The sequence below is a fragment of the Hypanus sabinus genome, chromosome 30 (assembly GCF_030144855.1).
Source record: "Hypanus sabinus isolate sHypSab1 chromosome 30, sHypSab1.hap1, whole genome shotgun sequence".
Classification (NCBI taxonomy): Eukaryota; Metazoa; Chordata; class Chondrichthyes; order Myliobatiformes; family Dasyatidae; genus Hypanus; species Hypanus sabinus.
In genome coordinates, this window is record NC_082735.1 from 34,658,900 (window position 1) to 34,672,583 (window position 13,684).

The 13,684-nt window shown below is 45.0% G+C and overlaps 1 protein-coding gene across 1 annotated transcript; it reads right to left on the bottom strand.

Moving 5' to 3' along the window:
• Positions 1-311: 311 nt before the first annotated feature.
• On the bottom strand, positions 312-12,236 carry LOC132383558 (uncharacterized protein C1orf232). Its single transcript, XM_059954683.1, has 4 exons — positions 12,141-12,236; positions 11,790-11,858; positions 6,464-6,567; positions 312-609 (listed from the first exon to the last, which is right to left on the bottom strand). Exons 1-4 carry the CDS (start codon positions 12,234-12,236, stop codon positions 312-314), a joined length of 567 nt encoding a protein of 188 aa, XP_059810666.1.
• Between the last annotated feature and the right edge of the window lie 1,448 nt (positions 12,237-13,684).

Consider the following 13,684-nt stretch of genomic DNA (forward strand, 5'->3'; position numbering starts at 1 on the left):
TATACCACAAAACTTTGGCTTATTGATGTTGTTCTGGCTACGTATCGCTTGCAAGGGCAGTTGAAACCTGACTGTCTGTCTAATCGTCAACACAAGAGATTCTGCAGATGCTGGAAACCTTGAGCAGCACCCACAAAATGCTGCGGGAACTCGGCAAGTCGAGCAGCATCTATGGAGAAGGATAAACGGTCGATGTTTGGGGCTGGGGCCTGATGAAGGGCCTCAGCCCAAAGTTGACTTTTCATTCTCCTCCATAGATGCTGCCTGACCTGCTGAGCTCCTCCAGCATTTTGTGGGCGCTGCCCCTGTGCCTAATTGTTTTTTTGCATACTTTTATTTTTCAGTTCCGCCAGCTTGCTGGTAACAAAGTTCCACTTGAAGCCAGGGTCGCTGGGTGCCTCCAGGTTGGTGTACAGGCTGGAATCGCTCGTGTGGTCCATGCTGCTGCTCTCAGTCTGTGTGGCGCTCGCGGCCTCCTCCTCTCCAGAGCCTGCGTCTGCGCCCTGGCTGGTGTCGGACGCCTGGCGCCACCGGGTGGCAAAAGCATCCCAGAACCCGGTCATTTTCCTCTCGGATCCGGGCTCTTTTGGTGCTGGTTCCGAAAGGACACTGCAGAAGATGGAGGAAAATATGGAGGCATCAGATCTATGGTCGTCCGCTGGTGTCCTGAACACCAAAAAATCACGCAAGGCTTTTTAATGTAATTGCAGAATATTTTTGTTTAATTTGAGCTGCCTTGGCTGCTGATAAAAGTGTGAGAAGGTAAGAAGGTAATAGGACCATTGGGGGGGGGGGTGTTTGGGTCCTGTTCCACTATTGAACAGCTACCTCTGTCCCCACTTTATTCCCACAACCTTTGATAGTTAACAGGCTAGTTTGGGGAAAGTGCTTCCTCCTGTGGGAGGATCTGGAACCAGGGATTAGAAATGAGCCTTTGGCTACTAAAGCCAGAGCCGAGGCAATTGTTTCTCTCTCAGAAGCTTGTGAGTCTTTGGGTCTTCCTCCCCCAAAGAGTAGAGGGTGTATAATCCTGGAGGAACTCAGTCAGCAACTAGGGAAGTGAATAAACAGTCGACGTTTTGGACCGAGACACTTCATCAGAACTGGAAGGGGAGGGGGAGGATGCCAGAATAAAAATGTGGGGGGAGGGGAGGGAGGGCAAGCTAGAAGGTGATAGGTGAGGAAGAAAGGTCTGGAGAAGGAGGAATCTGATAGGAGAGGAGAGTAGATCATGGGAGAACGGGAGTGGGGGGGGGGCACCAGGGTGAGGTGGTGGGCAGATGAGGAGAAGAGGTAAGAGGCCAGAGTGATGATTGGAAGAGGGAATGGGGAGGAAAAAATATTGCAGGAGGGAGAAACAGGTGCTCATGCCGTCACGGTGGAGTCTATCGGGACCATGGTTCCCAGCTTTTTTCATGCCATGGGCTCCTACTGAGGGGTCCAAGTACCCCAAATCCAAGGTGGGATTTCCTGACCTAGGCGGAGGTGTTGTTCCTCCACATCTTGGCAAATGAGGAGGCCATGGACTGACATGTCGGAATGGAAATGGGGGAGAGGAATTAAAATGATTGGCTGCCAGTTTGGGTATTTCTAAGGTAGAGGGTGGTGGGTTCTAGATAAGCAAAGTTAATCTGGGGTAAGTGGGAACGTTGTCACAAAGCCTCACTGAATAACCCAACGAGGGCAGACCACATCCAGTTCTGCTAATTCATATGTTTGCACATTGATTTATTTAACACTGGAAAATCTGCCAATCTCTGTTTTGAATTGAATTCAAGATTGAGCCTTGAAAGCCCTCTAGGATAGAGAATTCCAATAATTCTCCACCACGTGAGAGAAATAAGTTCTCCTTACTTCAGTTTTAAATGGGCCAACCCTTACTTGTGACCCCTAACCCGAGACTCCATATCCAAGAAAAGACTTTCCTGGCATCTACCATGTTGGGTACCATCAGCAAACTTGGTATTGGTACAATCAGCCCCTCAGTCAAATCATTGATCCATGTGGTAACCCGTTAGTCTCCACCACGGTATATTAATTACTCCCCTTCCCCCAAGTCCCACTTCTGTAACCCGGCTCATCCACTTGTGTAGCACCTGATGGAGACTCTTCTGAAATGCAAATACATCATAGTCACAGACTTCTCCCCTCACCTACTCTACCAGGTACATCCTCAAAGATCTCCAAGAGATTGTCAAAAATGATTTCCGTGTTATAACTTGACGTTGACATGCCCAATCATAATATTGCTTTCTAACTGTCTTGACATCATTTTCTCTATTACTGATTCCTGCACTTTCCCCACAAACAATGTAAGACCAACATTTTCGACTCTGTGTTTGCTGACTCCCTCCTTAGTCCATGGGATCACATTTTCTTCCCCTTGCTCTGCAGGAACCAATGTTTGGAAAATGGCTTTTACCATCTCTGTTGCAATTGACAGCTTCCAGGGTCAGTAGCTTCTCTATTTTTAACCAATATTAATTTCCTTTATATCCTCAATCACTCCAGATCCTTGGTTCTCTAATTTTTCTGAGAGGCTTTTCTCTGAAAACATAAGAGGTTCCGCGAATGATGGAAGTCTGGAGCAACATTTCCAACGCTAAAGGAATTCTGCAGGTCGGGCAGCATCTATGGAGGGGAATAAACAGTCGACATTTTGGGCTGAGACCTCCACTGGGGGTTTGTTTCTGTGCCTTCTGCCATAAAGACATCCTTTGGTTTACTACTTTAGAAGGCTTTTCCTCAGTTAATATTGTCATTAATATCTTATGTAAGCTTCATTTGGACCCCTTTTCCTATTATGATTTTGTGCTCAAAAGAACATTATTTGTTGCAAATCGTGTATTATTTCATTAGATTTATTTGTTGATTGAGATACAATGTGGAATAGGCCCTTTGAGCCACATCACCATCCAATCCCCTGATTTAATCCTAGCCTAATCATGGGATTGTTTACAATGATCAATTAAGCTACTAACTGGTATGTCTTTGGACTGCGGGAGGAAACTGGAGCACCCGGAGAAGACCCACATATTCCACAGGGAGCAGCAAATCACAAACACAAGAGATTCTGCAGATGCTGGAAATCCGGAGCAACACACACACAAAATGCTGGAGGAGCTCAGCAGGCCAGGCAGCACCTACGGAGCACACATAATGCTGGAAGCTTTCTCTTTGACGATAGGTCAGTGTGACCCTCTCTTACTGCTCTCCCTTTGTGATCTCTGCCTCCCTCTGACTCTTTGACCATGTACTCATCCAGACTTGCTGCCACAGCCACATGTCACCTTTCCAGCCACCCCTGTCCCTTTCCACCACCTTTTTATTCTGATATCTTCCTCTTTCCTTACCCTTCCTGAAGAAATGTGTCAGCCCAAAAGATCGACTGTTTATTCATTTCTACAGACACTGCCTGACCTGCTGAGTTCCTCTGGCATTTTGTGTGTGTTGCCCTGGATTTCCAGCCACTGCAGAATCTCTTGTGTTTAAGGTAATTAATAAAGCTCTTTCTTACTGCACATTATTATCTGAATGTTTATTATCACATCATCTGAAATAACCTGTTCCTGAGAGGTGGGAAAAGGCAATAAAGAGGTTCGTGTGATGTGGAGAAGCTCTGGGAACATGTCCTCCCAGCGTTGGCAACGGAAAGACAACGGATAACCTCCCAGAGTTGGCAACGGAAAGACAACGGATAACCTCCCTGTGGTGAACTACATATACCTGTCTGGACACGACCCCTGCTGACTGCTCCTGTGGCTCCTCCCACAGACCCCGGTATAAAGGCGATTGGGGCCTGAGCCCGGCCTCTCAGTCTCCAGGATGTAGTATGGTGGTCAACCATTGCTTGTTCTTTCTTCCAGCCAATAAAAGCCGATATCTCGCCTTACGTCTCAGTGTGAGTTATTGATGGTGCATCAATTTTATTGACTGGAAGTTTTAAAACATGGAAACCATTTTACGTCCGGAAAGATTGGATTTGGACCCCCAAGCCCCTGAAGCAGCTCTTGCTTTTGAACACCGGCTTGCATGCTTCCACTCATACTTGGAGGAGGTTAACTCCCAGAGTTGGAAAGATTAACAAATTGTTTTGGAGCCATGTGAAGAACTGTACAAATTCCTTCTTTGATTATTAGATCAGATCAATTTCATTTTGACACATTTTAAATTAAGCAAATCTTAAAATTTCATTAATATCCAATTTTCTTCACAATCTTTTACCCATTTAGCTATTTTCAGAAAGTTATTAGCGGAGGGTTTTAAATTATGTATAACTTTTAAAATGAGTTTTGATTTAACCGCTGGCTTAGACATGTTCTTCTGAGGACCAGGACAGACCAGACTAGCCCAGGCAAGCAGCCATTTTACACCTGAGAAGCCAGGGCAGTGTTGAAAGCACATTCACAATTACGGGATGTCACACTTGCTGTGGTCCTGTCTTCAACTAGCAATTCACATGATTGTGTCTGTCTGGAGTCACTGACCGTTCTGTTCTATCTGTTAACCCTGGGTCGGACCTGTCACCATTCTGGTGACTCACGTTACCCAGACTTTGTCAGTGCTTCCTGATTGTCCGTGTCTACACTGCAAACGAACAACTCTTGGTGAAATTGGGGTGACTCCCAACTTCACAGTGGACAAGCTGTAAAGCACCATTTTGTTAAAGGCAAACTTAGGTAGGTTCACATAGTGTGCAGCTGAACAAATTTTAAATTGTGCATTTTTGATATGAAGGGAGGTAGTTGTTGGAGACTGATAATGTAAATAGGTTAAGATTAATCCTTAGCTCCCGTGAGTTCTTATAATCTGAATACCTTCGTCAATCCTGACGGAGGGAAATTCTCTATTAGTTAGTAAGCAGAGGGCCCACATTAAAATTGGGAGAAATTAGGTGATTTTTTATTCTTCATCTGCTTATTGTGATCTGGAATGGATGGATGAAAATGAAAATGGTGGATTATATGGTAAAGGACGAAAAGGGCTGTTTGGAAAGCTCATTCATTTAGCTCTATAGGAACACCTAAGAGAACGGCCTCTAATAGGCTGTAGGACATTATGATGAAATGCTGCAGGTCACCTTTGTACAGAAGCTCCTGACCAAATTTGACATCACCGTTCCATCAGCTCCCTCCATGAGGTCCACAGCCTTCTCATGGTTTGGAGACTTGCGTGCCTCAATGACCTGGAGAGCTACGTTGGCTGGAGACAGGGCTTTGTGCTTTGGCTCTTGGAAGGGTCACCCTTGCCAAACAGGTCAAAGGGGAGAGGTCAGACTACTGGTCCTCCAAGTTCAGCTCTGGGCTAACAACCCTGAGTGGTCAAACAAAACTGTGATGGAAACAGCAAGGAAGAATCTTTCTACAACTGAGTAACCAAGGACAGACAGAAATCGAGGACCTTCATTGTTACCCTGAATGCCAGTGGTGAAGCAGGCAGTAATAAAAAATTCCATCAATTCATTGGGCCTTAACTGCATGCCATTTTGTTTCTTGGGTTTGACAATAATTTAAGCCAAACCCATTCTACTTGGGTGTCAGGGTGGAGATACGTCTCTACCAAAGGAGGTGTAAGGTGCTCCTTCTCTCTGCTAGCCTGCAGGTCATGCTTGGGCAAGGAGTAGCACCTACTTAACCCCTCCCCGATCAGGGTCATGTGAAGTCATGGGAGCAGGTGGTGGATGGTCATATGATCAACAAGTCCTGGTTACGCAACCACTGATGCCAAGCAGACAAGCTCTGAAGAGTCACGTGGTCTGATACATCTGAACCTCTTCATTATGGATGCTGGGGAACTGGAAGTACACTCTTTCAGAATTCTCAAAGCACACCCAAAAGTTTGAGATACAGAATTTGTGTAAAAAATGTAAACAAATATAAATCCGAAACATCTTATGTTTAAAATAAATATAACATCAGTTTTTAAAAAGAATTATAACTTGTTTCTTTGGTCATGCACAGACAATATGACTTCATGTTATAGAAAATCGCAAAATGGACCAATTTCCAGGAAGGCAGTCCCCCCTAACACAGGTCAGCCCAAGTGGAAACCATATAGAGGGACGGTAAAGTGCTTCGGGTTCAGGGTGGGCAGAAGAACAGGTGCTGAGTCGGTGAAAATCAGTACGAGGCATCTCTTAAAGCAGTGTGCGGATTTCTGATACTGACTTTTCAGCTGAAGAGGTGGTGTTTGTATGGAGAGTTTTGAACATGAGAGCTGAAGGCAAAACAAAGCACTTCAAAAATTGGTCTAAGGTATCGACACTTATGGGTGAAATGGTGAAGAGGTAGAAGCAGGAGGAAAATGGTGGAGCGGAAAGAATGAGAGGTTAAAGTCGTTAGTGGTGCAGGTCTCACTGAACAGAAAGCCTTTTTTCACTAGTATGTTATTCTTATTAACATTGTTATGCAGGAAAGGGAGTTAACTTGTGTTCTGTGTTGACATGAAGGATGAGTGTACTCACTGTTCAGCTGGGGTGGCATTCTCGGCCGAGAGTAACTTGTGTTCGTCGTCCTTATTGAAGAGCGAGGACATACACTTCCAACCCTTTGCACTGGCTCCTTGAACCTGGAGAAAGACAAACTCCATCACTGGGTTTTTTTCCCGCCCTTTCTGGTATCACAAAGACGGTTAATTAACTGCTCTGATTGACACTGCGTCACGTTCAATAGAACCGTGAAGAAAAATGATGTTGTAGATGAAGAACAGACAATTATATTGAAGCAATTACAAAGAAGGCTCGACAGCAGCTATATTTCAATAGGTGTTTGAGGAGAATTGGTATGTCACCAAAGACAGTTGCAAATTTCTACAGACACACCATGGAGAGCATTCTAAATAGCTGCATCACTGTCTGGTACGGATGGATCCTTGCACAGGATCAGAAAAAGCTGCAGAAAGTTGTAAACTCAGCCAGCTCCATCATGGGCACTAATCTCCACTGCATCCAGGACATCTTCAAAAAGGCGGCATCAATCATTAAGGACCCCCATCACCCAGGACATGCCCTCTTCTCATTGTGACCATCAGGGAGGAGGTACAGGAGCCTGAAGACACACACAATGATTCACGAACTGTTTCTTTGCCACCGCCATCAGATTTCTGAATGGACATAGATCACATCATTGCTACCTCACTATTTTACCCTTTTTCCATTATTTACTTGATTTAATTTAATTCTCAATTTATATATATAGTATTGCAATTTATAGTTATTATTACATGCTGCAATGTGGGGTTAGGGTGGTGGGGTGGAGATACATCTCTACCACCAAAGGAGGTGTAAGGTGCTCCTTCCCTCCACTCACCTGCAGGTCACCCTTGGGCAAGGTGTAGCACCTGCTTAAACCCTGATCAGGGTCACGTAAAGCCATGGGAGCAGGTGGTGGATGGTCGTATGAACAGCCGGTGCAGATCACAAGTCCTGGTTATGCAATCACTGACACCAGGCAGACAATCTCTGAATGGCTGGGGTCAACCATCTTGTAAAAAAAAAACTGCTCAGAAGAAAGCAATGGCAAACCACTTCTGTAGAAAATTTTGTCAAGAACAATCATGGTCATGGAAAGACCATGATTACCCACGTCATACGACACGGCCAGTGATGATAATAATGATGATGATGATGATTGCAAAGTACTGCTGTGGCAAAACAACAAATTTCACGCCATAGTCGTTGATATTAAACCTGATTCAGATTCCGATCTTGCTGTTCGCGAAGGTGTGAGGTTGCAGTTCTAAGAGGCACCATAAAGGACATGAACATTTTTAAACTTTTAGTTTAACCTGGAGCAGTGACCACGTAGGAAGATGAACTTGCGTCAAAGAAAAGATGATTTCTGTGTTCCCGTTGGCTGATCTAGGAACTGATGTCAGCAATGAGAGTCTGTGGAGGAGCTGCACGAGGTAGAGAGGGGTGTGGTCCACACACATGGGGAATGAGGTCTGTCTTCTTGTAAGCTGCTAATGTGCAGCTTACCGATGAGCTGAAGGATGGGTTCTTAGGGTCAACAGCAGTAATGGCCTGGGACCAGGAAATGAAGCATGCTGGGAGAAAAATGGATGGTAGCCCTACCTGGTGAACAACAGAGGAAAGATGCCAGGGGAGACAATGGCAAAGGCCCCAGACACATTAGAAGGTATTTGTCACGTTAGTTACTGCCCTCACAGATTGATCGTCACCTCTTCCACCTACTGACCTTGAGCATTAGGTCAGAAGTTAGTCTGGGCGCTGTTAATATTTTCGCTGCTGTAAACCAGAAAGTGGCTGAGGGTGAGAACAAGGGTGGTTAATAACATGAGGAAGGAGGGACGATGTGAAAATGTGGAGCAGTCATTCAGTTCAGGGATTGGTCTGAATACAATGAAAGACCTGCCAGTCACCTGGAAGCACTGGTCCATCCACAGCAGGTAAGTGGGGGTCACCGGCACGAAGCATGTTGCTCAATGAAGCCTGAGCTGACAGAGCACAGAGCAGCACAGTTCAGGCCCTTCAGCCCATGATGTTATACTGACCTTTTAACTTACTCTAAAATCAATCAAACCTTTCCCTTTTACTATTTTTCTATCATCCACATGCCTATCTAAGAGTTTCTTAAATGCCCCTAATATATCTGCCTCTACTACCATCCCTAGCAGGGCATTCTATACACCCACCAATCTCTGTGTAAAGAACTTCCCTCTGATATCCCCTCCATACTTTCCTCTAATCACTTTGATATATTGCCCCCCCCCCTTGTTTTAGCCATTTCCGTCCTGGGAAAAAGTCTCCGGCTGTCCACTCATTCTCTGCCTCCTGTCATCTTGTACACCTCTATCAAGTCACCTCTCATCTTCCTCTGCTCCAGAGAGAAAAGGACCTCAGAGGGTTGTCGTAACGGGACATTGGCAGAGATAGGCTGAGAAGTGGCAGATGGAGTTCAACCCAGAAGTGTGTGAAATGATTCATTCTGGAGGGTCAAATTTGAAGACAAGGTACAGAGCTGACATTACTTTAACATTATTTAAAGGTAAATGGATCAAAGATGGAGTAACTTTATCGGATCACAGTGGACTCTTCCTGTTGTGAAGACATTTGATGAAGAATTGGCAGAAGGAAAGAAGTTAAAACTATTGTGGGGTATGGAGCAGGGTGAGCTTGATGGTGCAGTATGGAGAAAGGTTTGAGCTACTTCACAAGGGAAGTCTTGATAGGACAGATGGTAACATCGAAACAGCAGCTGTCGGTCCCCTTCTCGTTGTGGAAGGAGTGAAACCTCTATCTCCCTTGTGAACCTGTGTCATATCGAACTGTTTGCTGACAGTGGCTTTTGATGCACTTGTAGATCATGGTCTCTCCTTGGGGCTTTGCTGTTGCTTGCTTGGCGGGTGTGGGTGCTGGAATAAGAGGTTGATTCTTTTACTGCCACTTGTGCATGGGAAGGGGAGGGGGGGCTTTGGGGTTCTTACGCTTTTTCTGTCATTTGTTCTTTGGGTTTTCTCTTCAGTTTCATGGATATCTGTGAAGAGTAAGAATTTCAGATTGTATAATGTTTACATTCTCTGATATTAACTGGAACCATTGAACCATTGACAGCACAGAAGATGATTACAGCGTCAGGCCAGCCTGTGATCCACAGTTGGACCATAGATCAAAAATTTGTGAAGAGTGGGAAAAGGCATTCTCCGGCAGATTGGTGCTGACTATGGGGTCCTATCACAGGCGCTTATATCTGTATCCCAGAGCCCAGACACATCTCCCAAGGATCGACAGTGCTTTTGGATCTAGGGCCTTGGGAGAGCTGGTGACAACGGGAGGGAGGGGCAGGGCCCCTTGGCACTTGCATTCTGGGGAGGAGGTGGTGCCTGTGGAAATTATCCATTCATGCTCACAGCCCAGGGAGAGGTGAGGTCCATGGGGACCTGTATCATATTCATGAAGATCCTGTTCCTATGACTGCTGGTGTTTGCTGCCCCTATCAAAGTTTTGGTGCCTTAGTTCCTCTGTACCCAAGAGAAAGGTTGTGCCCAGGATATGTTTATTTTGAGTAGAGTGCATTGGAATTTAATGGTTATGCTGTAAAGAAGGTAGAATCTCCTAGACAAAAAAGGCAAATTATCATCAACCCTCTCCAGGTTTGGAGGGCAGTGCAGCTTGGGATAGGGTTCTTGTTTTTGTCGCATTGAAGTCGAACTTTGAACATCTCAGACCCACTTCCTAAAACTGAGACGTGGCGCTGTTAAATATTTCAGTGAAATCTTAATGGATATTGTGAGGGATTATATCCAATGAATAATTCAGAGAGTATCTTCTTTCTTCTATCGAAACACGAATATGTCAGGCAGAGCAATCAGTTGTGGCATCCTGTAAGAGTTACAGAGTTCCTGGTCTGTGTACTGACCAGTCACTCCCCTCAGCGGGATCTCTCGCCTACGGGCTCACGCTAACCATCTCTTACATCTTTGCCCATTCCGAGTCCCCTGAAACCTTTACCGTACTGATAGCCTCTCACACTAATAAAAACAATGGTCACTCTTACACATTCACCCAATGAAGCATTGATAAGTTACAGTAAGGAATTGGATATAGTCTATGTCATCAGTTGAATCAGGGTACTATTAATATTTTTGGAAGATCTATGTTGATTTAATTGATGGCTTCAAACTTAGACTCTTTAAAGACAACCTTTAACTCATTACCAGGGCTTTTCTATCTCTGACATTACAATTTTCTTCTTTTCAGTGAAGGTTTTAAAGTTTAGTTTTACTTGTCAGATATACATTGAAACATACAGTGAAATGCATCGTTTACATCAAATCAAATCAGCGAGGGTTGTGCTGGGCAGCCTGCAAGTGCTACCATGCTTCTAGCTCCAGCAGACTGTGCCCACAGCTCTGTACGTCTGTGGACCGTGGGAGGAAACCCTCGCAGTCACGGGGAGAACAGACAAACTCATTACAGGCAGCGGTGACAAATGAACCCTGATCGGTGAAAACGATGAGCTAACCGTTAAACTACCATGCTGCCCTGAATTGGAGGAGTGCAGCAAGTGCCTTGGCAGGGATTTATGATGTCCCATGAATGTTAGCAACTGCTCTTCCTCCATGGATCTGGCCATGTGTATTATCGCAGCTCAAACAACCAATCAGGTTTCCAAGAGGACCACATGGTTTCAAGGCTTGCGTGCCTCAATGACCTGGAGAGCGATGTTGGCTGGAGTCAGGGCTTTGTGCTTTGGCTCTTGGTAGGGCCACCCATGACAAATAGGTCAACGGGGAGAGGCCAGACTAAGTGGTCCACAGGGGGTTCAGCTCAGGGTTAACGACCCTGACTGGTTAAACACAACTGTTGTGGAAGCAGCAATGAAGAATCCTTCTACATCTGAGTGTGACGGTTTTCCTGAATCTCCACCCGGGGCTTGCGTGATTGACAGTGGTGAAAATTGGGAGGAAGTTACTGACATGAAGGAATCTTTGAAGAAGGATCTTCACTACTCCCCTAAACACCAGAGGCGTAACAGAGAGTAACAACCAACCAGGGGAACAGGAGTAAGTGCAGATAGATAAATAGCAATAATACTAGATATTCTGCTTTGTAGTCCAAGGTGTTGATGTCACAGCCAGTCCAATGTGCGATCTATTTAGTATCTGAGGCCAGATATTGATACACTTACAAAGTCTTTTGTTTCCCGTCTTAATATCTCCTCTGTCCTTTTTAAATGTACTCTTCCGTTTGGTGAAATGCTAAGAGTCTGCTGGCCAGGTGGAACGAATTCAGATCATATGATGGATTAAAAATAAATCGTTTGTACCTTTTTTGCCAAGAGTGAGACAGGACTGGAGCTTTCCTCTGTGGTCATGTCCATTGCTGTGTCATTGGTCTGAAACATATGATAATGATTGAGGGGTTAGATATTGAAGATAGTTGCAATGTTCCATAATTCTGTTGCAACTTCTGCAAATACTGTTTCTACTGGCTCACAGTTTGCAGATCATTGATTCAACATTTCCTAGATTCGGTAAAACGTTAATCCAGCCGGAAATGATGTTGTAAACATATATATTGTAAACATACAATAATATATTAAGAGCAAAAAAGCTGAGGAACTTAACAGGAAATGTTGTAAATACATTGAAGAGTTTACAGAAGTTACAGCACATACCTGTTCCTTGATTTCTTCTTCCTCTTCTTCTTCTTCTTCAGCCATAAAACCTTTCAGCAATTTGCTCTTGTAAATTTTCCAAATTCCCTGATTCATTATTTTGGTGCTGTGGTTTTACCTAAGAGAAAGATTGAGCTATACTGTCAGGCGCCCATTAATGTGGACAGGTGGGTGAGTCTGGAGCTGTGCCTAATTCCAGATGTTCGGCACCTTAGGCATTGCGTGCACAGCTGTGAAGATGGGGGCAGTTATCCTCCTTAGCTGCCTCTTGCTTGGAGTGCTGTTTCAAGACTGACTGAACTGTTTGAGTGCTGCAGGTTGCATTAAAATTTCAGTATGATGGAGACGCACATGTGACCTGAAACTGTCTCCCCATCGCTTGTCAAATCATAGGTAACACAGGATTATATTTCTTCCAATCCGAGATGATTAAAATACAAAAGCAAGGCTGTAATGCTGAGGCTTTATAAGGCACTGGAGCGGTCTCTCGTGGAGGAGCTTGAGCAGTTTTGGGGCCCTTTATCTAAGAAAGCATATGCTGACATCGGAGAGGGTCCAGAGAAGATTCACTAGAATAATTCTGGGAATGAAAGGGATATCGTATGAGGACTGATTGATGGCTTGGGTCTGGAACTCACTGGAATTCAGAAGAATGAGGGCGGTAGCCCATTGAGTGTTGGAAGGCCTCCATAGTGTGGATGTGGAGTGGATGTTTCCTATGGTGGGAGAGTCTAGGACCAGAGGACACAGCCTCAGAATAGAGGGACTCCCATTTAGAATGGAGAAGAGGGTTCAATCCCAGCAGCTACGTGACAGAGGACTAAGGGGCATAGACTGAGACAGACATCATACACTGTTGGGAGATCACCAACTCAGTGAAAGACACTTGTTGGCCATCCAGCACAGTGAGCTGTGTGTAAGGGAATTCTGCTGTGACTGCCACTATAAGACTACGAAACATAGGAGCAGAATTAGGCTATTTGGCCCATCGAGTCTCTTCCACCATTTGGTCGTGGTTGGTTTGTTTTCCCTCTCTACCCCATTCTCTTGCTTTCTCCCTCACAAATTCTGATGTCATATTAATCAAAAACCAATCAACCTCCGTTTTAAATATACCCTATGACTTGGCCCCCACAGCCGCCTCTGGCAATGAATTCCAAAGATTCACCATCCTCTGTGTGTTCTTTCTTTATCAATAGCGTATACCTCTGTTTGGAGAGGAAAGGATGAATTCACAGTTTATTATTACTGCATGCAGTCTTGGTGCAATGTGCCCATTGCTATCCTTTGAAAACCTGCTGTGATCTTCCCTTTCTCAGTGTTCATTGCTGCCTGTTATGTTGGTGGCATTAGGGCAGCAATGAAGGTCCTCCATCTCTGCCTGTCCTTGGCCATCTTCTCTATTGTGCCCCACAAGTGGTTGAGGGTTCTCATTCCTGCCTCCACGCTACAGCAGTAAGATGTCCTTCATCTCCTGCGTTTCCATCGCCCTTCAGGGGTACATGAAGTGCTTTCTTGGTGATGGAATTGACCTCTCTTCTCAT